The sequence below is a fragment of the Alligator sinensis genome, unplaced genomic scaffold (assembly GCF_000455745.1).
Source record: "Alligator sinensis unplaced genomic scaffold, ASM45574v1 scaffold592_1, whole genome shotgun sequence".
NCBI classification, from domain to species: domain Eukaryota; kingdom Metazoa; phylum Chordata; order Crocodylia; family Alligatoridae; genus Alligator; species Alligator sinensis.
In genome coordinates this window covers 133304-159298 of record NW_005842214.1, presented here as the reverse complement: position 1 = coordinate 159298, position 25995 = coordinate 133304, and the positions used below count along the sequence as shown (strand labels likewise).

Below are 25995 nucleotides of genomic sequence, written 5' to 3'. Positions count from 1 at the left end.
AAAGAGTGCTGCCTGACTGGCAAGAGCCTGCTGCTCCTTACATTTCAGTTATCAGTGGAAAGAGGCTGAAAACATTCACCCTGGGACAAGGAGCTTTACTCTTGGCCATGGCTCTGGTGCCAGGGCACTTTCAAATCTGAGCTTGTTTGTTTCTTCAGAGGATATTAGAGAAGGAGTTGCAACTTTGTATTTGAGAGATCTCCCCAGAAAAATCAGGAAAAATCAGTAAAAATATCAGTGGTTACACTTGTAGTGAGACAGTTACATCAGGGCTAAAGCTTCTGTGAGGATACCAGTTTGTACAGTCTTACATTAGTGAGGCATGTGCAATAGACTTTCCCAGTCAAGAAGTCAGGGGAGGTCACTGTTTCTTTGTCTTCCTTGCAGGTGGGACAACATATACTTAGTTACATTTAAACAGTTACTTTCACTTTACCCCATCTGCCTATTGTATTTGCTTTGGAAACATTTTGTTTGAATGCAATTTTGTATGATGTTCACAGAAGGTATATTTATATAACTAAATTTCAGTTTGTGTAAACACAAAAAAATCAAATACCCTAAGTCAGTCTTAGGCAGAGGAATTGAATTGCAAACACTTTAAAACACACTGGCAACTGGGGCCACTTCTTCCCACCCATTTGCAGATCTTACACCTGAACAAACATCTTGATGAATCCAAATATGTAACCAAATGAAATAAAAAAAAAAAAAAAACCTTTGACTGGCAGTGTTAGATTGTAAAAGTGCTCACATGTAAATGTTAAGGCTAATTCTCTAAATCTTAATGTCTGTGGCCTCTCTCTTACTAACTTACCCGTATCTTCAAGGACAATGGCTGACGGCATGGCATTTCCCCCCCACCCCTCATTTTTTAAGTCTTCCTTGCTATAGACATGTTGCTTCTTTTCAGCTGCAACTGTCAATATACTAACATCCTCTTCTGTCTCAGAATAAAGACAGCCTGCCCTGTATAGATAAACCTGTGTCTCCAAATATTGACTTAATCTGCATCATTCTATGAGCATACTCTGTTATGTACTTCAAAGGTGGCTTCCCACAACCTTGAATTATTATAGCCCACTGTGGCAGACATCCACCCCATGTACTCAGCACCACAGCCCAGGTGACTGGGCTGCAAGCAAAATGGCTGACACCATGCAGCTGGGGAACACACTCGTGGTTAGCTTGGAGATGGGAGACTGCATGCTTAAAATAGGCCTGGGAGCTGCGGCAGGGGTGTGGGATGCATCCGGGTTCCAGAAATAGAGCTGGATACCCTTCTCCACTACTGGAAGAGGCCTGGCACCTCCCCAGATGGCCGGTGTGCCCAGGGGAGTAGCACACACATGCTTTGTAAGGGACATGACCAGGGAAAGCCCAGATGCACTCCTAATAGCTGGTTGGAGGCCCGCTATGCTCCCTGGGAATGAAAAGCCTGGGTGAATGAAAGAGGGCTTGTTCACCCATGGAGCCCAGAAGACTGAAGGGGATGCCAGCCTGCCTGACTCAACTGATGAGCAGCTCAGCACAGACGTGAGCCTGCTTGCCACCACAAACCAAGAATCACCTGAAAACCTGCAAGTCAGGTGGGGCTGGGAGAGGGCAGCCCAGTGGGCCCTCTGGGTGCCAAACAGGGGGAAACCCGGCAGGGAGCTCCACAGACTCTGTATGCCCCACTAGTGCAGCCACAAGCCCAGAGCATGCTGATGGGGGACTGGCGGAGCATTGGGCCCCATACAAGCCCAATGTGGAGTGCCACAGGGCTGTGGCACACCTGGCCCAGTGGCTGGATGGGAAGAACTGATAGCAGAAAGCTGAGTCCCTGAGAAGACAATAAAGCTCAAAAAAGGGAGAGAGCAAGGAGTGCATTGGGCACCCAATCCCCCCCACACAGAGGTGAGCACTTGCCCAGCCCACCACTCAGGCTGACCTCTTTTGGTTAAGTTTTCTATTGTTTTGGGATTTTCTGAGAGCAATAGGACAACAGCAAGAACCTGCAGAGCCCCTTCTTTCTAAGCCCCAGCGTGAAAGAAAGAACCCCATGATCATGCCAAGGTGCTACTTGGATCTATCGTAACATCCAAGTGGAAAGGGGTGGGGTGAAGGGAAGGAGGAGCCACACAGAAGACATGTCCTGGAGTTGCCCCTAAACCCCTAAAGGAACCACTGAGCACCACCTCCAGAGGTAAACCAGGGAACAAGTTGTGATGGGTGAATAGGCTTAGGTGCAACACGGCCCAACAGGGCAGGGTGGCCTGTTTTGCAGGCATGGGACCATCACACAACACAGGAAACAGTGCCTCTAGTTAAGATTGTACAACCCTCAGTATCTTTTTTTTAGGTGACTATAACATTAGGTCAGTGGTTCCCAACTTTTTTTTGCCATGACCCGCTGCTGGGAGCAGGGTGAGGCGGCGGCAGCAGCCTGGGGACGGGAGCCCCCGGAATGTGGCGCAGCTCATCCTTTGTGTGCAGCGCCACTGGCATTGCCCCCCGCGACCCTCATTTGGGTTGCAACCCGAGGTTGGGAACCTCTGCATTAGGTGAAACTACTGAGGTTGAAAATTTCCAAACTATTTGTGGGGTTGGTAAATATGGTGTGGTGGTTTTGTGTGTGATTTTTGTTTAATTCAGCTTGCAAAGAATGCAACTCTCTTCTTTCTGCGGGCAGATTTAGATAGATAAGTTGCTGTCTTCAACTAGTTTGTCCATTAGCTCATATGATAGAAGCCTCAAGTGATGTCAGTCGTAGAGCCAAAAAGGACCTCATGGTGTCATCTAGTCCCCTGCTCAAGGCAGGATCATCCCTGAAAAAACCATCCCAGTCAAGTGTCTGTCTAACATGCTCTTGAAAGTTTCCAAGGATGGAGGTTCCACAGTTTCTCTAGGTAGCCTATTCTAATGCCTGACGACCCTCATAAACAGTTCCTCCTAATGTCCAACCTAAATTTCCTCTGCTACAGCTTGAGACTATTGCTCCTATTTCTGTCCCCTATGGCTACAAAGACAAGTCCATCTCCATTCCCTTGGTAATTACCCTTCATGTATTTGAAAACTGTTGTCAAATCCTCCCCTCCTCTTTTCTCCAGACTAAATAACTTTAGGCATTTTTTTTCAGCCTTTCTTCATAAGCCTCATCTCTCAGACCCCTGATCATTTTGGTGTTCTGCCCTGGACTCTTTCCAAACTGTGCACATCCTTTGTGAAGTGTATGGCCCAAAACTGAGGTGAGATCCAGGGGAGGCCTCACCAGCGTGGAATAAAGTGGGAGAATCACTTCCCTTGATTTGCAAGTAACCAATTAATACAACCTAGTATACTGTTGCAACAAGAACACACTGTTGGTTCATACTTAGCTTATGGTCTACTGTAACCTCTATGTCCTTTTCTGCAGTACTGTAGCTTAGCCAGTTGTTCCCCAGTCACTATTTATACATGCAATTAGAGTATTCCAAGTGCAGAACTTCACACTTGTCCTCGCTGAATCTAATTTGGTTGATTGTGGACCATTTCTCCAGGCTATTCAGGTCATTCTGGATCCTAGGCCTATTCTCTAGAGTATGAGCAACTCCATCTGACTTTGTGTCATCCACAAATTTGCTAAGTGTGCACTTGATCCCATCATCCAAATCATTAATGAAGATATTCAACAATACCAGACCTTGACAGACCCCTGGGAAACCCCACTTGATACCTCCTCCCCACTAGACATTGAGCCATTGATGACTATCATCAAGCATTATGATTCAATCAATTCTGTATCCACTTTACAGGACTTTTGTTTAGTCTGTGTTTCCTTAGCTTGTTAATGAGAATGGCCATGGATCTAAAAGTCCAAACCGTAGTAATGATTCATGGGGGGTCTGCATGATTAAATTTTGTTTTTTGTTTATGTTAAAGGAGCGGTCAAGCACTTTTCTAGGAAAAAGCTTAGAATGTCTTGGTTGTCTGCACAACCTTAATTTATCCTACATGTGCATAGGTGATCAAGCCATTAGAGACCTTCTCTATCTCCTTGTTTCTCACCATAAGACCCTCATGTTTGATAGCTTCCAGTCTTATTATTTGTGTTTATTTTATAAACTTCTGTCTTTTTATAGGTTTTAGTCTGATGGTAAAAACATTACTTTCATGAAACAAAATCAGTCCTCTGGTAACCCATTTTTTTTCTTTTGGCTGTGTCCTGGCCAAGGTTCAAGCCCTACTGTGTCCTGTTGCAGTCAGCCAAATCCATTTAATAAGATGAAAAACAAAACTGCAAGAGTTGAAAATGGAGACATCATTTGTGGCTGCCAGCTTTTCTCAGACAGAGTGGAAAACAGATTGATATTTTTGTGCAGCAGATCACTGTGGGTTGCCACTAGCAGAAATGCCAAGTTGTAGAAACGTAGCTAATCACTAACCTAGACATCAGTTTGTGCTTGTGTTTCGACTGTTCTCTACTGTTCACGTGAGGCAGAAACCTGTTTTGGGTCAGATCCTTTCTTCCACCTGCCCTCCTACCTCTCCCCTGGCATCTTTTTGGTGCGTGTGTGGTGGGGAGGGGACTGATGATTAAGGATCATAGCAAATAGAAAATGATTTTAATTAATGCAACAGAAAGGTAGTTGTTTGTGTTCCCTAGACTCCTGGCCAGAGCCCTGGCGCATACAAAGTCATATAACTTCATCTCTCTGTGTTAGTGCTATTGCTCTAATCTGGCCTTTAGAACAACACTCTCTATTTTTTTAAGCACTATGTCCCATTCAGTATCCAGCAATATTTGAGTTCATCAAATGTATTTATGGAGTTTATTATTTTCCAAGCTTTTATTACCTATGATTATTGTGAACAAATCATTAATATGTGTGTGTAGGTATGTGTGTTGCCCTTGTTGAAAAGGGTACGGTTGGGTGCCAGTAGGAAGCTTCAGTTTAAGAACAACCTTAGATTTCTATCTGAATATCAAAAGGAAACAATTGTCTGGATTAGAATAGCCAAACCTTCCTTTAGGGTGTTCATCTTTCTTATTCTCCCCTCATATGTTATGTTTTGATACATGTCCCCCCTCCTACCCCAGTTTATAATTGGCATTGGAACATGGAGGATATGCAGCCCACAGCTCTTCTCAAAAGCATCCTTATGGAGCCTCTTATATTCAGTACTATTCATCATCGCTTCTTTGCAGCAACTTATTTTGGAGCCTAGTCATTTCATAAGTGATCACTGTGTTTATCTTGGGTTTAAAATTGGTTTGTTCCATTCCGTCTTTTTTTCTGTAAGTGTTTTGGTGGTCTTCAATATCAGTGATATTTTGAGGGCTATTTCCTCCTCTACCTTTTCAATTATAACTGGAAATGGAAATGTCTGCTTTTCTTCTGTTTTTAGTGTTGGAGAAGTGAAGGAGCTTTTAAGTCAGAGATTGAAGAAACATAGCAAAGAACTGGCTGTAATTTGAAACAAAGTCATTCCATACTGAAATCACTGCTCAACACCATACCCCCAAGTTACTAGCATACTCTGGGAGGCAATTTACTTGTGCTCAGATTCAAACTCCATCTTTTTTACTACTGGAATGCATAGGAAAACCACACCTCAGAAAAGTAGATAATTACACATCCATCACCAGAACAAATGGGTCTGTTCACCATTTTTCCATATGGAGTCTGCTCTCTATACACCTATGTAGAAAACAATTATTTTCCCTTTATACTTGCTCTCACAGTGCAGGTTCTCTGCAGTTACAGTATGTGTGTCCCTGCACCAATACTTAGGTTGAACCTGAGGTCATCCTCGCCTGTCTTGGGTCGTAGTGAGCTATGATTTCTCATAGGTATCACCTTGTAGCCTGAGCCAAATCTATCTATATGGTTGTTCTTTTTTGTGACATTGAGCCCTTCTAGGAATTGTATTTTGAACGGGTTGTCTCTGCTTTAGGCAGTAGAAGGAGAAAATGGAGTGTGGAAAGACCAAAAACCAGGAATGAGAAATTGTGGGACTTCCTGCCCTTGATGTCTGCATACCCAGGTAACTTCCTGTGGAAAAGGAAAGACAATAAGATGGGCAATGGCAAGCTTGACCTCATACCTTCAGATTCAGTGAAGGTTCCAAGGTTGGCCTGGACTGCTGCTGTGGATCAAGCTGAGAGTCTTACCGTATAGATGGTTGGCAGGCAAACACTATATGGCAACTGTGTGTGTGATCTGAAGAAGACCGCTAATAAATAAATAAATGGTGCATTCAGATAAGTAGTACTGCACAGTTGAAATTGCAGCCACAGAAAATCTCACAAACCTTCTTTGTTGATTGGGGGTGGGGGGAGTTGGCATTTTGTAGGCTTGTTTTGTTTTTTAAAGAATGGTTTTAGCGTGATTCTTTAGTTTTCAGGAGAGATGGTGTTATGGAACACATTACAAGGACATTTTTTTCCCCATTAAAGTGTTTGTGGTGTTTAAGAACCATTGTTGAATTCATCTGTCTATACATTCTTCTATTTTCCTTGCATCGGTTCTAACTGTTCTTAATGAAGCATTTGGAGAGATCATAGAGTTGGGAAATGTCTCAAAATGTGAGTAGAGTCTACTGGGCACAGACAACAACTTTGGTTTGAGGAGTACTTGGCATTTCTCTTCCATTCTTTTAAAATTTTATATTAAATTGGAATTAAGTGGTATGTGTAAGGAATATTCTCTCATTACTCAGAATGAAATAGTGAGGAGAAGCTGGAATGGACCTTAGGGGTTTTCTTGGTTTTGTTTCTTTACTATTTGTCCTTGAAGTGTGTTGCAATGTCCTGGCACATTTTGTGCTGTGTTTTCAATAGACTAGCTAACCTATGTCTGATCCCAGTGCGGCCAGGACCAGTTATATAGAATCTCTCTCTAGTCTGCAAACTGTGGATGTTGCTGAAGGTGCAACATCAGCAAATGCTTGCAAGAACAGTTTGTAACTTTTCAGAAGCCACTGAGATAAGGTACCAGAACAGTTTCCCTACCATAATGAATAGCAGCCTTCTGGGGGCGCCGGATGGAGCAGGCAAGGTCTCTGGGACCCCTGCCAGCAGGGTGCGCTTGGCCAGTCGGATGGGATGGTGCCATGGGCTGGCAGGAAACAACATCCAGGAAAGGGTTGGGATCATGGGGTGGTAACAGCATAGGGCTGGGGTCTAAGGAAGAGCTGTGATCTGCTTCCTGCATGTCCCTGCAACAGGTGCTGGTTCCATGGGCAGGGACATATGAGGAGCAGATCGCAGCTCTGTCCCAGGCCCTGGCCCAGCAGTGTCACTGCCCTACAATTCTGGTCACCTGTCCCACTTCCAGATGCTGCTCCCCATCTGATTGCAGCCCCACCCCATCCGCCCAGCTGAGTGCACCCAGCCCATGGGGGTCCTGGGCCAGTCTCCATAGAGACATGGCTTGCCCACCAACTCGCTCCATCTGGCACCCCCAGCTGTAGGTGCAGGGTGGATGGGCCTGGGTGCCCAGGCAGGGGGACCAGCTCCGGTGGCAGCAGTGACACTGGCAGAAGGAGACCCACTGGCAGCAGCAGCCAGGCAGAGTAAGCAGCTGCCATGAGGGCTACCTGGAAGCTTAGTCTAGCTGCTGCGCTGCCTCCCTCCTGCCACATGCCTGAGGGCAGCACGACTGGTTGCATTTATCCACAGCCTGGGCTGCCCTTGCTTCTTTTCCCCCTGCACCTGGGCTAGGCAGGGCCAATGAATCTGTTGCAGGCCAGATAGAATACCTTGGCAGGCTGGATCCAGCTTGTGGGCTGTATTTTGCCCACCCGTGCTATAAAAGGTCATGCATAATGCAGTGTATCAAATGAAGAGTGATTTGAATATGAAAGACTGGAAAGGAAAGGAGAAGGTGGAAGGAGAGCAGTACTAGGAGAGGCAAACAATTAACAAACCCATTGGGACAAAGAGATCACAAAAACTAATCCAGGTAATGGGATAAGAATCCAGTCTCTGTTTAGATCATACTTAGAGATGTAGTTAGCTATGTTAATTTGAAGTCAAGCAGAAGGCAAGGTAGATTTGCACTTTATAGATTAACTAAAATAAGATACATATAACACAAGCTTTCATGAGCTGAAGCTTCCTTCATCAGATGCTGTAACAGGATGTGCAGAAAGCAGAGTATAAAAGGAGAGAGAAATTGCAAAGCCGATAGAAGGGGAGGCAGGAGTATGCATGCAGAGTTTGTAGGAGGATAAATTTTTGGTTTTGTTTGGAGGGGGGAGGGAGTTGAAACCATTCGTGACCTACATAAAACTCTGTACCAGTGCTCATGTGGCCTTCTCCCTGGTGTGTACTTTATTGCTCTTTTGACTTGCTGTAAAAAAAATAAACCTGTGTGTCTGTGCCAGCAATTCCCTTCTGGCCTGTGTCATTTAAACTCAGTGTAACCTGGAATAGCACCTGATTAGCTTGAAAGCTGTAGTACTTCATGATTGATACTTATCTCTGAAAGCTCCTTCCTTTTTCCTTAAGTACCATCAAGCACTTTTGTGTGGCTACTTACCCTCTTATGTTATACCCCCTCCCATCTTCCTGAATACTGGATTTCCCAGCTCATAATTCTAAGCAGCTTTATTTCAGAGCAGAAAGGGCCCCCCATATGTGGCCTATTATATCCATATCAGCTTGCTTACCCTTTTCAAACAAATATTGTCTTTTAATAGGGCCCTGCCTGGTGGGGAGAGTCCTTAATTCCTGCTATATAAGAATGGTCAGCTTGAATTACGGGGAGCTGCAGTATGGTGCTCTGATCAAAAGGCCTCTGTTGTTTTAGAGGGTTTTCTGTCTCTCTTTTTTTATATCCTGGGCTAATAATTCAGCACAGCAAAGTCATTGCAGCCTTTGATTTGAGATCTCAGGGTGTTAAATTACTGACCTAGCAAGGCAAGGGAGGGAGACTTTCAAAGATATAGGAATCCAGGGCAATAAAGAGCAAGCAGAACATACTATATAGATTTTAAATCTTAAACAATTTAATTTACATTTTTAATCCTCTCCTCAAGAAGCCAGAACCTGGCCTCAGAGGGCTTTAGTCTTTCACAGTGCACCATCAGGAGACCAGTTCAGTGCCTACTCTGAGCTGTGTCACAGGTGCTGCTGGTTCATTACTTTTCCAACAGTACTTACAAATAATCCTCACACCAACTGTACTGACTCTGCCGTGTCAAATCCTCTCCTGAGCCCAGTCCAAGAAACATGAAAAAGAATCTACTTTTTGAGTCATGTTCCTCCCAACTCCTTTTTCAGTTGAAATAAACTTGTGGGTAGGTGATCCACAGAAAGAGGATCTTTGGGGCTAGGGACAGAAATTACACACACGGCGGTATAAGAGATTGGAAACTGGTTCAAATCTGTAACACAACAGAAGTTCAGTGCACATAAACCGTTTGCAAAACGGCCAAAACCGGTTTAATATAAAGCTGGAGGGATGTGGTATTAGATTTAACTGGTTTAGATTAAACCATAGTTTCATAGTTGGTAGGGTCGGAAGGGACCTGAGTAGATCATCAAGTCTGACACCTTGCCATGGGCAGGAAAGAATGCTGGGGTCAAACGACCCCGGCAAGGTGTGTATCTAGTTTATTGAATGTTGAATAAATCAGTTTTTTGAACTTCTGTTCCAGAAATTCTGTCCCCTCCAGATTCAAGTTAACTCACAGTTCCCCAGCATCCCAAAATGCTTTGCACCTCCCCTGCAAACTCCTGATCACAGGGTAGGTAGGCTAGCTTTGGCTCAAGCTGTCTTTCTCCAGCTGAGTAGGAAGGTGTGCTCTAGCACCTCCTGGCTTCTGGCCTAGGCCTCTGCAGGCATGTGGCTGCATTTCTGGAATCAAAAGTGATGTCTGTTCACTTGCTGATTGGTTCAATCTATGCAGCTTAGACTAGCCTGTGAAGATTGAATCAATTCAGCCTCAGGCTTTTTGACTGTCTGTACTTAGCCTGGAACCCTGATTTCTGCATTTGCAGTGTTTATGTGGTTTAACCTTCCCAGGTTAGAAAGAGGGCTAATGATCCTTTTGCATCTGCTCCTTGTTCAATAAGGCCTTCTCCTTTGTAAAGCCAATTGTTAGAATGAATCAACAGTATGTCTTGTTTAAGAGGAGCCTCTATAAACACAAGATTAGCTTCATTAAAAAGGTTTTTTTTCCCCCCTGAGAGTGACTTCATTGTTATGCTGAAGACAAATGCACTGGATGTGGTAGTTTTGTACTGAATGGATGCATCTACACGAGATGCTCACTGTGGAGTTGCCTAGTTAGCTCCACAGTAAAGTGCCGCTCTCTATAAGAGCGGTGCTACTAGGCCAGAGTAAATTAACTAACTCTGCCATAGGATAGTACTGCCCAACACAAGTACTACTTTACAGTGGAGTTATTTACTCTGCCGCAATGCATGTGTAGACGGTGACCAGGGCTGGCTGGGGCATGATGGTGCTACAGTGCAGGGGCATGATGGTGCTGGGGCATGATGGTGCTAGCCCCCGACTATAGCGCCCTGTGCCCCAGTCAGCTCCTCTGCAGCATGTTGAGTCAAGCAGGCAGAGCATTGGGCTGGCAAGCTGACCCCCCAGGCATCCTGCCAGCCAGGGCTGAGCTGCCCTGGCTCAGCATGCTGTGGTCCCAGGCACACGTGTAAATGCTGTGCCTGGGAACAAAAAACTCCGGCACCATCTGTGCCAGAATTTATTGCATTGAATTAATTTCATGTGTAGACATACCAGTGACTGCTGATATGTCACCTCAATCCTTCAGGATTGCTGACTAAAACTCCACTGATTTGTTCGGAAGCTTAAGATGGGTAAATACATTATCTAGTAGCTGTAGCCTTTGGCTGTCAGTCACAGTTCAACAACTACAGTTTGTTGTATGTCATCTTATGATACTTTGCAGCAGTGGCCCTATCTGCTGATGCCAGGGTTGAAAAAGACCAGCTTTGACATTTTAGAACATGGACAATTGGAAGGCTCCAAAGTCTGTCAGAATTTGCACTGTCGTTTTAGAACCCAGCGTGTGTGTTGTGTGTGCGTGCTGTGTAGTTAGCAACTGTATGGTACTGTACACCTTTTTTTTTTAAAGGTCAGAACTTTTTTGAAACCCTGCGACTTCACTGATTTCTATTAGCAGAGCTAGTTCTGCTGTATTTTGCACCCTCAAATCATCAAGGTGGCATCTTCAAATTTGAGTATCTTCATTCTGCATAAGACACTATATCTATATGATTTATTCCCTGTTGTAAGAGGTACAGTGATTATTTTTTCATCCTTTGCACTGGAGCTTCTTTTTGAAAAGGAGCTCTCCTTCCTTCTTTCTCCCTTATTTTCAGCAAAAGAAAATTCCATTCTCTAAGTCAGGGAGCAATAGTCAGTTTTCCCTGCTTTCTGTTTGATGGAGGGGTCCTCCCACTTGGTCAGTTTTTTACATTAGTAACCAAAGGTGGCACCTGCCCAGGGGCCACCAGGGTCTTGCCAAGTTCTTCTGTCCTTCTCTAGGACAGGAGGTTCATTCTGCAGTATTACTGGCTTTGCCTGATTCCAGCAGGCAGAGGGTAACCAGTGTGGTGGGTTTTTATTGGGATGTTACCATAGCATCCTGGTACTTTTACAATCTATTTAGAAGTCCAAAGGTTTGAAAAGAGTGCTTGAAAGTTTCTGAACTCTGGCAAGGTGCCAAAATGTAATTACACCAAAGACAAAGATCCATTGAAAGCTGCTGCTGTTCAGCGAAGCAGCACCTGAGTGCTGGAGTTCCCAGCATAGCCATTTCTGAGAGTTTTGGCTGTGTTATCACCATGTCCTCCTGAACCCTCTTTCTTCCTCTCATGTGCTTGTACCCATCCCATAGACAAAGTGAATATGTTGCAAGGAACATCCTTCCTGGTGCTGGCATCTTATAGAGACTCCTTTCTGCGGTTTGGCGGCAGTGGCGCATGTAAAGACAAGGAGTGAAAACACACTGAAGTCCCCACTGTAAAAACCTTTCACGTCTTCCACAGTCAGCCAAGATTCTGTATGTGGTGTTTCCTTTCCCTCTCTCTCTCCCTCACTACACTGGTGGGAAAGGCAGCTTTTACTAATGGAGGGATTATCCATCTACCTAACAAAACCTTTGAGTATAGCACAAGTGCTAACAGCATATTAGAGTGAACTAATGAGGGCTTTAGTTTAATTTCTAGTGCAACTGGATGAGTCAGGGATCTCATTCTTGGGAACTTCAATGTGCAAATTTCTCCATCTGAGATGTTGTGTAGAACGGCAAAAAACTGAGGTTTTTGCTAGATCTAAAATCAGCAGTTTTGGAGCTTGTTAAAAATATATATATATCCAAATTCTTTTCCTTCTAGAGGACATCCCTGCAGGCTGTTACATCAGATGTCTAGATGTTAAAAGTAGTTGCTTAAGTAGCTAAGGGTAAAAGTGGCTCTTTCTGTTCTGTATACAAACCATCTTCTTACTGGTGCTGAACAGAATAATGGGTGCTAACAGATGTTCAGGCCCCTACTCTAACTCATGCTGCTTTACATAAAGTGCCATGAGTTAGTGACCCTCCTGACCCAACTGACTTTCGCCTGTTGGGGGTGGGGGGAGGTTGAACTCCACTTCGGAGTTGATCAAGCTGCAGAGCCTACTTGCAGCCTCTTTCCCCTAGCCCTGCCCAACCCCCCCAGCTCCAGTGCCCCCCAGGGGAAAAGTGAGGGAGAGAGAGCTTCAGGCAAGAAGCTGCAACTGGGTGGGGCCAGGTATTATGGGGCTGGCAGGAGCACGGAGCCCGTGCCCAGGGGGGCAGTGGGTGCATCGAGCTCAGGTGGGCAGGGTGGGGTGTGAGGGAGGGTGGTTGGGTGTGGGGGGGCCCTCCACACACTCCCCCAGTGGTGCACAGCCCCTACTGCTGGTGGCAGCAGCAGGAGGTGGCAGGCAATTGGGGTGCTTGTGGCTCATGCAGGCACTGCTGCCCGGTGGCATACGGCTCTGGCCACAGCTGCACATGGTGGCAAGGAGTGCAGCCAGGCCAGCCTGCCTCTATCACATGGGACGCCCCTCGATGCATGTGCAGCTCCCAGCACTTGTGCACCACAAGGAGAAGCCCTGCCTGATGGAGCCAGTTGCCTTCCCCACTCCCTGTGGCCAGGGAAACAGAGGCTGGGGCTCCCAACCACTTCCAATAGAGTCCTGGCAGCTTCATGTGATGGCAGGCAGCAGGGAAGGCATCTGGCTCCATTGCACGGGGCTTCCCCCTGGTGATGCCTGAGTTGCACGTGTGTCATGGGGAGCTGTGCACGATAGAGGCAGGCTGGCCTGGCTGTTGCTGTGTGCAGCTCTAGCCAGAGGTGCGTGCTTCTGGACAGCAGTGCCTGCGCAGAAGTGCCTTGAGAGCCTCTGTGCCATGGTGGGGAGTATGTGGGAGGGGCCCGGCACCTGCCGACCCTCCCTTATACACCCAAACTACTCCCACAACCCATCCATTTATGTACACACCCCGCAACATACCCCAGGCCTCCCCACTTACATAGACACAACCCCTCCCCGACACATTCCCCTACACCCCACCATATACACACACCCATCCCCAACCACACTCCACACAGTTCCCCACAAACAATATACAAGAGTGAGACTTAATTTTTTAACTATTATGCAATCACCTCTATGTACACACTACACAAACACAAATCATGACAAAAATATTTTTTGAATAAAATTAAAATATGTTATAGTAGGTGTTTGACTTTTAGTGTATGATTTGTTTTTTTTCTGGTTCAAAGATGGCAACCCCCTCCAACCCCCAAAGGAGTACTTCCAGGGGCCAGGGAGGGACTTCTGGTGACAAAGGTCAGGGGTTGGGGGGGAACTTCCAGTCTCAAAATTGTGACCGGGGGTAAGGCACATGTCTAGGAGTGGGGCTACCCTTGTGGGCCTTGACAGCTCACCAAAACTCATTAAGCAGCCCTCCAGCTAAAATAATTGCCTACCCCTCCTCTATAACATAGTCTGAAAGCATCCAGACAGCCGTAACCGTTCTTGCCTCTCCAGTAGCATCTTTGATCCTGCTTGACATTCTTATAAGTTAATAATTAGAGTTTTATCTAGCTCCTCTGTACAGTGGGACATTATTTGCTTCTTTGTAACCAAAGCAAATGTTTTCTGTGAGAGACTATGCATGTACAGTATAACCTCATAAATCCAGCAGGCAGGTGGCGTCAGCCGCTCCTGGGGTTGCAGCAGTGAGCAAAGTGGAGGGAATTGTAAGTGAGTGTGGGGCACGGCTCTTGCTGCTGCATGCGCCCCAGGAGGTCTGTGAGCTGGGGAGGCTGCGCCGGGCTCTTCCTGGGGGGTGCGTGCCCCCAGATCTGCACACCAGATGAAAACAGGCTGCTGCTCTTGTCCAGCACACAGATCTGGGGGCACACGTTCCCTAGGAAGAGCCCGGCACAGCCCCCCAGCCTGCAGCCCTCCTGGGGCATGCATAGCAGCAAGAGCTGTGGCCCCGTGCCCCGCACCCACTGATAGTGGCCTCTGCTTTTGCTCCCTGCTGCAGACTCAGAAGTACGGCAGCCAATTCGGTATAAAAAAGGGTTGGCTGCTTGCCCACAGTATGCCGGTCACTGCTGGTCTGTGGTTTGCCAGTCCACAGCATAAAAAAGTTGGGAACCCCTGCATTATTTGATTTGTACTGCAGATAGAGTGATTCTACTGGATGCAGTTTTCCAGTAAGGTAAAATGAGACAGACTATGCTTAGGGCATCTTTTCTATCCCCTTCCCCATCTGGAGTGAGTAGAGTGAACCCTAAATAGGTCTGTTCAGTCATGATTGCAGCTGCCAAATTGCACACCTCAGTTCCACATATAAAACTACCATCATAAAACCATTGCTTCCATGAAGGTCCATGCCTAAGGGCTTTCCGCCAGGAATCATTAGCACCTGCCCCTGTCACTACCAGGCATCTGACTCAGGCAGTCCTGTGGAGCACTGCAGCCATGGAGGGAAGGACCGGGTACTCAAGCAGGCAGGCAGGCTCCGGGGGGTGGGGATCAGGCTCGCCACTTTTTTTTTAGTTCAGTGGAGCCTGCTTTCCCAGGCTGCTGCCAGGCTGCCCGCACAGCCCATGAGCCGCGTGGAGTCCGGTGCTTTGCTCCGGTGGCTGTGGGGTAGCAAACTAAAACTCCTCGGGTGTGTTTTAGTTTGCTGCGGCCCAAAGTCATTTAAGGCGCATTAGGCTGCCGAATGTGCTACAGTGGCTGGAATTAATGCACAGTACACCTCCAATGCATGCAAACACCAATGCTATTAAAGCAGTGCAACAGCATTTAACCCACTGTAAAGTGTCATGCACACATGCCCCTCATTTTGTCTACACACACCCTTTTTCCAGTTAAAGTTCAGAGTCTCATCTAGTTGCATGTCTCCAGGAGCTGGGATATTAGGAAAAAGACCAAAAATTGTGAAACTTGTGATAAATTTGTAAGAGTCGAGACTTGTAGCAGTGTTGCCAAGTAACTAGTGAAAAAAAATCAGATTAACTTTGTGTCCATTTAAAGGGCTTCTGATCTTTATATTTCAAAAATCTCATGATGCCGTCTCTTGAGGCATCACTAGAATTAATTACAATTGTTCTAGTATGGTATAAGAAATACATTATTTTAATAAAGTTTTATCTGTGGACCATGGTGGTAGAATCTGTTCTCTTTCCAATGATTTTTTGAGCCATAATGCAACAATATAATTTTTTCATTTTTTTTTAAATGACATGGGGACCATTCTTTTAACTTCTGCTTGCTGTTGTGTCTCAGAGACCTTTTCTGTATTGTGAAGGGTATGTCTGTAATCAAATTATTTGACTATCAAGTTATAATACAGGATCTTGTTTCATAAAAATAGCTAACCAAAGGATTTCCCCTAACTAATGACTTTTATTTCCTTTGGGGAAGTTGCTAATGGAGAAGCTCTGCTGTGATGCTGTTTGAATGAATCCCAGTCTTTTTCATTAGCCCTTCTACAAGAGATCCACTATGCTGCTGTTCTGGGGGAGTCTTTTAATGATTCTCTGAAGTGCCTATCTTTCTTTCCTACTTGAAAGAAGCACAGTAACATGCATATATGGTTCCTTTTTCACTTGAGGAGATGCTATCATAGCAACTTTGGCTTATAATATTTATATTTGTTTCTGTCTCTCTTGCATATTGATTTTAATTTGATCTTAAAAGGGCATTTCTAATCCTTTACAACACATGGAGTCAACAGAAATGCTTCTTCAAAATCTGAGAGAGAGAACAAAATCTAACTACAAGTTTATTAAACTAGTATTTTATTGGATATTTTGTAATGATTACAACTCAAATATTGGACCACTTGTGTTTGAGCATGAAACAATAAAACTTAAACTAGTTGCCTATCAAAGCCTATTCCTATTTGAATAGGAAACTAGACTGTAGAGACATTCCCTACCAAAGGCATTTGTCAGCTTCACTCTGAATTGCCATTAAGATCTTGCCAAAACTGAAAGTGAATTTGCACCAACAATACAAGAAAGTACCAGTTCTCTGGAAGCAAAATCCTAATATCCTTGTTAAGATGGGAGTGTCGTGGTTTTAGGGAGGATTGTAGAGGGAAAGGAAACTCAGTTCAAATGCGCAAAAGGAAGATGCATTTTGGACAGATGGACAAATATGGTAATAGAACTCCAGCTATTTCTTCAGCTCAGGAGGAAGAAAGATGCATCATTCAGTCTCTAAAGCTTTCAAATGACCCGTGGACACCCCTTGGGTTATTTTAGAATAAGTTGTTATGCGTTTCAAGAGCCCTTAAATCATATAATAGAAGCCTGAGATTGAGGGTGTGCTTTTGCACGTAGGCTTCCACCTAACGAAGAGGTGAAGGTAAACTGTAAAATCTGGGAGATTAGCTTTGTAAAGTATAATATTTTCCAAAGTTGTTGTTGTTGTTGTTCTTCTTCTTCTTATTATTTTTTAACCATTTGAGATGGTCTGAGGGTGTCCAATTTGGGTTCTGATTTCTAACATTTTGTCTGTTTTGATTTTATCTCTATAGTTTTAACAGCGTCCGTCAAGGAACTCACATTTTGTTCCGAGAGTTCAGCTTTGTGCAAGCCACCCCTCATAATAGGGCATCCTATCTACGGACTTTCTGGAGATGTTTCCGAACAGTGGGCAAAAATGGAGGTAAGGGTTGGGTTTTTGGGGGTTTGTTTGGTTTGGCGGGAGGGGGGGGCTGCCCCCCCAGCCATCCCTCTCCAGTTCCCTCCCACTTCCCTCCAATTTCCTCCACTTGAAAATCCATCATTATCTCAATAACTCTGCACTCTAATCTGTTGACTGCCCAATAAACAGGCAATAGGCAGTAATAATTAAATATTTTCTGATTTCTCACATTCGTAATCTCTACTGTATGCTAGTCTATAATGCTTTCTGTACCTAACACTCTGGTATGTGCAACACCAAGATTAATAAACAACATGAGACTGGAAGTGTCAAGTGATGTTCTAGATTAGTTCTTTTCTCTTGTGGGACAGGTTCTTGATATCCCACCCTTTTTGTTTAAAATAAATATGCTTTGCATTGCTTTGTACAAGAGCAAGGTCAAATTGTGTTGAACTGGCAAATATGAGGCTTATAATAACTTGTTTTTCATTCCTTTTGCAGTGAATATCAGAGCTTTTGGCTAGACCTAGACAAAGCTCTATCTCTTGGCCATATCTTACCCTAAAGGTTGGTGCTCCTTACTGTTTCCAAGGAGCAGTTACCCAGGCAGTGGGGAATAAGGTGACATTTTTCCAGTCTCTTCTATTTTTTTAGATCCTTGAAAATGGGGACCAAAAGGCAAAATTAACTTGATCTAGAAAAAGCCAGTATAGTCAGCAGACATGCTCTCATTAACCTATCACTATCATGTGCTGCCATCCTTGGCCATTTTCAAGGGGCCTAGGCCAACCTGCAGAAGCGTGGCTAAGCAGAAGTCCCCAACGCTTATTCCTGAGTGATCATAGCATGAACTTTTGCAGATGTGACAACTAGCTTGGTTAGCAAAGTAAAGGAAGCCATCTATATGGCTAACTAAACCAGAAATGCTATGCAATTGAACAAAACACAAGGCCTGGAAAGAGACATTATCAGGGAGTACTATCCATTAAATAATTCAAACATACTATATCATAGCTTTATCTTAAAATAGTATAGTAGTGATTGATGTAACTAAATGTATTAGATACTATTTTGTTATAATAGATATATTTTTAAGATGCTTAGATGGTTTGTAGAAACAAAACAGCCTTGTCAGAGAAGACCATAAACTAAAATAAAGAAGAAGCAGAACAGCATTGAACATCATCCCACAATGGGAAAGGAAAGGAGAGAAACTCTCCCTTTTACTTTCCCAAGGATATAAATCCAAGCTAATTGACACCTTCCAAGTCCACAAGACATCTGGGTCAGTCCAGCACCAAAAGTTTCAGTGAAACAAAGAAATTTAAATAAAACCAATCAGAGATAATTTATTAGAATATTAGAATCAGCCATCTATAAATATGGGGTATAGGCTAGAGGAAAATTTGTTGAACTCAGCAAATTAAAAAAGACTTCCTTCCAATCTGTGCACCCCCTCCTCCCACTTCCTGAGTCTTCCTAGCCAAATGGACTTCGGGATAAATGTTTGTTTTGGTGTCTTGAAGTGCAAGCAAATAAAAAGTTGGACTGTAGACTTGTTTCTGCCGCTTCTCAATAGCCTACCTACAAGGTTACCTGTAATCTGGGTAACATGTGATACTGCTTTCAAGCTCTGGTAAACCAGCAGTATAACTATGGTAAGTACATGACATGAGGCACCAGCCCTGAGTTAACTGGGACACCTGAGTGGAGACTCCTGGTAGCAGCAGCTGGGTGCAGAGACACTGCCTGTGCAGTAACTGCTGCTGCAACAGCTGGAGATAGGCAAAAAGCAAGGCAGTAACAGCAGCCAGGATTTTTGACCACAAAGTAGGTAGGTAGGTCCTATGTCCCCCTCCCCAAAACCACTACCAGCAGGGTTTTTCCAGGGCATAAAAATTGTTACTTATGCCTCTGGAGTAAACTGTCTGATATCAGTCCAGGTAGGGAAGGTATGAACTCTTTGAGGCCAGATCACTGGGAACAAATATGGGATATAGGTTGCTACCTACTCTTATTTTTGAGAGATCCCAGTACCAATGAGCAATGTAGGAGCACCTCAAAATGGCAGGCCTGTTGCTGGTGGAGGATGTGTCCACAAATTGTGAAGAGAGCTGTGCAGTGGCAAGTGCTTCACTTGTGCTCCTAGCACAATCTCCATTTTATATGGCTTAGTTGGCGCTTTCTTATCCATCAACTGATCCCAGCCAAACACCAGAGCAGGTCAGTGACAGTATATGTTGTAGTTTGCAAAGATCAATGAGATGTTGTCTTCATGATGTAAACATTCAGGATGTCTCATGTTTATTCCTAATATTTGCATGAAAAAACTGAATAGATCAAGGAAGCGAATACAATTATGTAGCCCTTCATAGCTGTGGGCTCTGGAGGCAAAGGTCCAAATGTCCATAACTACTGTCCGGGTGTGGTCCTGAGAGGAGAATTCAAGACAGTTGTTTATCCTGATGGGAAAAAATACTAGATAACTAATGCACTTCTTGGACTTTGAACAGACGTGTGTCTTGTTTTTAGAAGTAGAAACCAATACATCATTAGAGTATGTTTTGCCAGTAACTCATCCAACCACTTACATACAGAGTTGAGTTCTCCAAACCCTTTTTCTTTTTGTAGGCAGAAGTTACACACTAATCTTGTTTTCATGTATCTCCATCCTATTTACTAGGGACTTCTGGTCCATAAGTAAGAAGGCTGAAATGTGTCTTAGCAACAGGCAGTGTTTTCTAAATGGGTCACTTGAATTTCCATTCCATGCACCTGTAGTAAAATAACTTCTAGACAGTTTCACGAGAGAGATCAGAACATCACCCAATATTTTATGCATTAGAGCCAAACAACTGACAAATTACCAACTCATGCAAACACAAGTAGTACATAAAGGATTGTATGTCTTTACACATAGGTAATATGGGACTGGATTTGTCAGTATATTGATTTTGATGTTACTTCCACGTGCAACACTAGGGAAACATATGTTCTCTCTGTACAAAATCACGATTTCATGATTCTAGTCCTCTGGATCAGTCCCTGCTTGTAAGAATTTCTTCTGGGTGAGGCACCTCTCTGTTCAGTGCCTTAAGTCTCTTAGCACAGGATGCCTCTGCTATTTTTAATCTTCCCTAGTTCAGGACTGCTTTTGTTGCATTTTTCTGTATCCCTGTGTGATTGCCTGGTTCTTGTTTGCCAGGAAATAATTCACTGCCAGGCATAAGCTCTCAATTTTTATCTTCTATTCAAATTTAGAATTTCTGCTTTGGAATGAGCGACTGCTATTTTTTGGCACTCTCTTCCCCTCCCCCCTGAAAACAACTACGTAAAATAAATGCCTGCCCAGTGAGGAGATATGTAACATAATACCACAAATGAGGATATATGAAGAGACTAAATATACACATGCAGCCTACAGAAGTAAGGGAAGGAAGAACTGAAGTTATGGATATAGAATGATGCAGTTTCTAAACTTCTACAAACATAGACACTGGGAAATGAGAAAGGGGTGTATTGTTCTGGTGTTATAATGGGATTTCAGAGTAACCTGCTCCGTGTTGGAAGTGGTGTTCCACTTGTATCTTTGACAGTTCAGCAAAGGAATTAAATGCCAGTTCAACCAGCCTGCTAGCTGCTCCCACTGTATAAGAAAACATCCTTCCACTGGCATTTGTTGTTTCTGCCTGTCAATCTTGTAATAAACATGCCATGACTTAGCATGCACATACTTCACTATGAGCTCTCTTAGCTCACTCACAAGGCATATGAAACGCCAGTCCAAAGAGCTGCATGTAGCTTCAGCAAAGGATCTCCTTTCCCCTTTTAGAAATAATTTATACTGGAACTCTGAACACTTGTACAGTTTTGCTTTATTTATTGATAAAGTAAGAAGTATACTAACATTAAAGGATTCTCTTGAATTTACTACCAGGTTTCACCTTCCCATTTTGTGCCCTATCTTCATGGTGTCTTAGCTCTCATGGAGAGGTGCAGCTGTTTTTACTTTATATGACTCAACCGACGCATAGAAATTCTCAGTGGCCTCCAGTTTTTGGATTGCATGCCCTTTATCCCTCCTTCCTGAACTGTTCACTTTCAGGTGGGCCAGGTCTTATGTAAAGTGATGCATCAAATGCTAGTAACCAAAAACTCTTCAGATAGTAAAACTTCAGCCAAATCAGAAAACCTGGGGTTTGACAGTGATACAGTGTGTTAATTGCCTTGTTCGTATCAATTGATCTTAGCAGAGTCAGTTCCCCCATGCCTTTCCCCTCTATATATAGTCTTTTCTTTCTGTCAGTCTATTCATAATATCTGACAAAGGCTGTTGCATATGAAAGTTCATGTCTCTCTGAATCAGTCTCCAAAGTGCCACCCTGCCTTACTTTTACACTAATATGGCACACCTAAGTGTGTGTGTTGGGTACGGGACTTCATTTTAAACAGTTTTCTGCCATTCTAATGATAAGCCTGGTCAAGTAGGCATGCACAAATCTGGAGTTCTACACATTGATGGGAATACAGCTGGGTTTATTTCGATATATAATCCCCCATCAGGAGAGTGAAGTGGACTGTGTTTTTATAGGCTCCCTGGCCTGCCTTTTTGCCAACAAGATTTGCTCAGTCTCATGCTAGAATGCTGTGGGGTCAAGGTAGCCCCATTACTTCAGATTTAGTACACAAAACATCTCCCATGGTGGGCATCTGCTTGCATGCTGAGAGATACTGTACAAATGAACTGTGTCTTAACAACAACAGGCTCTTCCAAAGGAAGGTCAAATGAGCAGGAGTTTTGTCTCTACTCTGCTTATGCTTAAAGTGACCTCTTGAGATCTAGGTGACCTGTTCTTTGAGCTTGTCTGTTTTCTGGGACTGTTTAATTAAAACTGTGCTTTTGCAGCATAAACAGCTCCTACCGAGACCTGCTGCAAAGTTTCATAAGGTCAACACGTGCCTCTTCCTACCCCCATGGCTTTCTTGTCTGGGTGATTCTCTGGTTTTAATTAAAAAGGTTTTTTCCCCTTCCCTTGTCCTTTCTTTTAAATATCCTCCAGCCAATTAAAGGAATTTTACTTTAAGAGTTTCAGGCCCAACACATGGGGAAGGAGGGAGGCTCAGTCAGGGCCATCAGCGCACACATGCCTTGAATTGGTGTAGAGCCAAACTCTGTCCTTCCAGACCCCTGCTTTTCTTTGGAGCATTTTATCAGCTATTGCTGTTGCCTCAGTATGATGCTTGCCTCCAAGAAAGACAGAGTACCTGATCCAGATGCAGGATTCTGTCCTTCCATACAGAAGGAGCTAACTGTCAGCTTTAGATGCTAAAAACCACTGAAGCAGAAAACTGCAAGAAGTATGGAGAGGCCATTGTGGTTTTTTCCTAGCCCTCCCCATAAGCACTACACTCTATAGTCAATGTCATATTGGGGTTAATCATTTCATATTCCCCTTCTAACTATTTCAGATTCCCCATTGTGTGTATAGGTTACCTCACCATGGCTGCATTCCCAACTGCCAAGACGGAAGAGTAACCCTTCTAGAACTGGTGTCATCAGGTGCTTTGTACCCACCTTAAACCAAGCATAACAACTCTGTAATGAACCTGTATTGAAGACTGTGACCCACTGGAGAGAACAGTACATCAGCTACACCTGTGGCCAATTCTGTTTGACTGCCCAGACCCATGGAAAGATTGGAATATTTACAAAAGTTAGAGCAATACCATATCTATATAATTAATAACAATTAGAGGTTGGAAAGACTTAGGGGCTATCCAACTCCCAACTCTTATTCCAGAGATGCTGACAAGACTACTCTGAGATTTAGCAAATATTTTTGGTTTTTTTGTTTCATTCCTGCTAGTGCCAGCTATAACTCTGTATACTAAATTACTCTTCTCTCTAGTGCTTACAGCCTTTGTAGACTGTTATGTCATCTACAGTTGCTTAGTCAAGACAAAGAGTTACATAATAAAGACTAAACATGGCATCATGAAGTATTGCTCTTCCTCCTCTGATTTTTAAAATCTGCTTATAGTCTACACCTGAGCTGTTTTATAAGCTTTTTGTTATTGGTTTTGGGGAAGCTTTTCTTGGGAGAAAAAAAAATTACACCATGCACTAAAGGTGGTCAGACTCTGTCTTTAGTATGTCGTCTTTGGAAGCTTATTCTAAATTGGACCACCTTAACTGAGAACCTTTGCTTTCTGATTCTCATTCACTTGAGCTGTGTTGTCCAAGAGAACTATGGCTGTTTTGGTGAATTATAGTTAGAGGTGTCATCGCTGATGGAACTTGGTCCTGACCCGCTAATGACTTTTAAAGATCTGGACAGAAATGGTTTGAACTAATAGCTAAAGCAGACTGGAAGCTGGTAGAGGGAAAAGAGTAGGAAATGTATATATTTGCTAAAGCCCCTCGCATTAAAGTAATATATATTTGCATTTTATGCAAGCTGGAATTTCTGCATTGCATCCAGGTAAACTGAGTTGCAGTGATCTCTAACTCAGTGAGCTAAGCTGGAGGTGTAGAATACACTGTTCATGGTATTTATCCAGACCTGAACTTTATCAGTGCTTTCAGGGTATGTAGTGCACAGAATTCAACATAGTATCCTAGAGATTTCCTGCTTCATGTCCTGATCTGATCCCTTTATATATATACTCCCAAACCTATGCTTTCTTGAAGCTGTATCTCAATGCAAACTCCTGGAAAAGGTTAGAAGAGAGCTGGAGCCCCTGTGAAACACAAGTCTCTGCTATGCTGACACTTTTTGCAGTTCTAACTGTTAGTGCTGAGGAAATAATTCTTTTTTTTCTTTACACTGGAGTTTCAGAACTTGTTTACCCTCAGACTGAGGCCTCCTAGTTTCTCTCTTTTGCTGTTGACTCTATGACTCAGTACTGTAATATATGCATCAGACACTCTTCAACCTCTGCCTCTTGCAATATGTACTTTTGCTGGTTAGAGTCTGACATTACTACATTTCGTTAATCCTTTTGGAGCAGTGTATTGGAGCAGTTTGTATTAGACAGTGAAACTGTGTTGTGCTGTTGTATGATTCTTTGTAGAATACCTCCTAAGACTGATATTAGGAAAGAGCCTCTTTCTAGAGCAGAAAAATGTTTCTCCCAACAGAACTTGCATCTACCTCCTAATATGTTAGTATATGGGGGCTTCTTTACAATGCACTACAGAATCCCTGCTGTCTTGTGCTGCTGAGCACCACTAATTGTAGTTAACTGAATCAGACTGTAAAGTTCTTGTTACTGATGTTGTAGAGCAGTGGTTCTGAACCCTTTTCGGTCGACATACCCCTTGGTCTTAGAGTGAGACTTCACGTACCCCTTTCAATGGGAAATTAATTTTTATGTCAAACTACATGTAATCGTGTATTATAAAAACAGCAAAACATACAAAGACTTTTTCATTTTAAACAAACTTTATTTATTCCGTGCACAGAAAAAATTGTGCAAAAAACCCCAAGTGTCAAATGCCAAAACATACCAAAACGTATTAGTGTGAACACTGCTGCTGCTGCTGCTGCTTACTATCAACCAACATTTTAATTCTAGGCGATGTTATCTCATGTACCCCCTAATGAGGCTTCATGTACCCCCTGGGGGTACATGTACCCCCAGTTCAGAACTGCTGATCTAGAGTATCCCCTCTCTTTACATTTGTACCTGGCCTGTGGTGATGCTAGCTTTTGCCAGCTAAGAATTGTTAGGCCTGATAAGTAGGGACCTACCAAATTCACAGTGGAAGTAAAGTGCACGTCACCTCCTCTAATCTTGCATGTTCACCCACATGTACCTTGTCCTTTGCTCTCCACCTGCTGCTGATTTAGCGGAGGACCCCTCTGCTCCCTTCTGATCAGCAGGGAAGCTAAAACCACAGTTTTAAACATAGCACTGTTTTTGCTCCCTACCAGTCAGCAGCACACAGCAAAGCTGTCTGTGGCCCCTCAACCAGTCAGTGGCAGGAGGCAAAAATGGTGTCATATTTAAAGCCGTAGTTTTTGCTGCCATGCTGATCAGGAGCAAGCCACAAGCAGGGCCCCCCCACCAATTGGCAGGTGGGGGTCGGTCCCTACTGAGTGATAAGTATCACGATGGGAAATAGGGATGTAAATATTGTGCGGGCCGGGAGTGACCCAAGCCTTTTCGCGCTGCACGCGGGCTGTGGCCAGCAGCCCGGGCACGCCGGGGCGGAGAGGGAAGGCCTTTGAGCTGGAATTAGGCACGGACGTGTAGCGGTAGTTTTAAAAGATTGTTTACTTACACCGAGATGGCAGTGGTGTAGGCTGGAAAGCTTGCTTAAGTTGCGGTTACAGAGAGAAAAGAAAACAAAACTCGAACCTGCAGGGCACGAGGGTACGTTGCATAGGGTTCCGGCGACGGGAAGATGAAAATACGAGGGTACGTCGCAAAGGGTTTCGGCGACGGGAAAATAAACCTGCAGGACTCGAACCCAGGTAGAAGATCTCTGGAGTCATCCGGCAAGGACTCACACGAAGTTTGCTAGGCTCCGTGGGTCCTTCTGCTACACGAAGTTTGCTAGGCTCCGTGGGTCCGGTTCGTTGCGCGCAGGAGGGGATATGTCTAGGAATCTATCAGCGACGGGGAGAGGCTAGAGGTTGATCAGACCTCTGTTGCCTGCTTGAAATGCGCTGGGTCTGTAAGGATCCTCAGCGCTTAGAGATCTTCACACAGCGTGAAGTCTCCTTCTCCCTTGTTCGTGGAGTCCTCCAATTTGGGCGGAAACCACTCAAGCCTCCTATACGGCTAGCAAGCCAATCACTAGCCGCCACGTGTGAATAATTTAGAACTGGCC

General features: G+C 44.1%; 1 protein-coding gene across 3 annotated transcripts in view; it reads left to right on the top strand.

The window, feature by feature from the left end:
- The window catches only part of CUNH11orf49 (chromosome unknown C11orf49 homolog), a 129784-nt gene that overhangs the window by 30894 nt on the left and 72895 nt on the right, over positions 1-25995 (top strand). For all 3 annotated transcript variants that reach the window (XM_025207948.1, XM_025207949.1, XM_014521442.2), the window contains one exon: positions 17047-17177. In XM_025207948.1, the coding sequence (XP_025063733.1) occupies positions 17047-17177 (131 nt within the window). The remainder of the gene's footprint in view (positions 1-17046; positions 17178-25995) is intronic.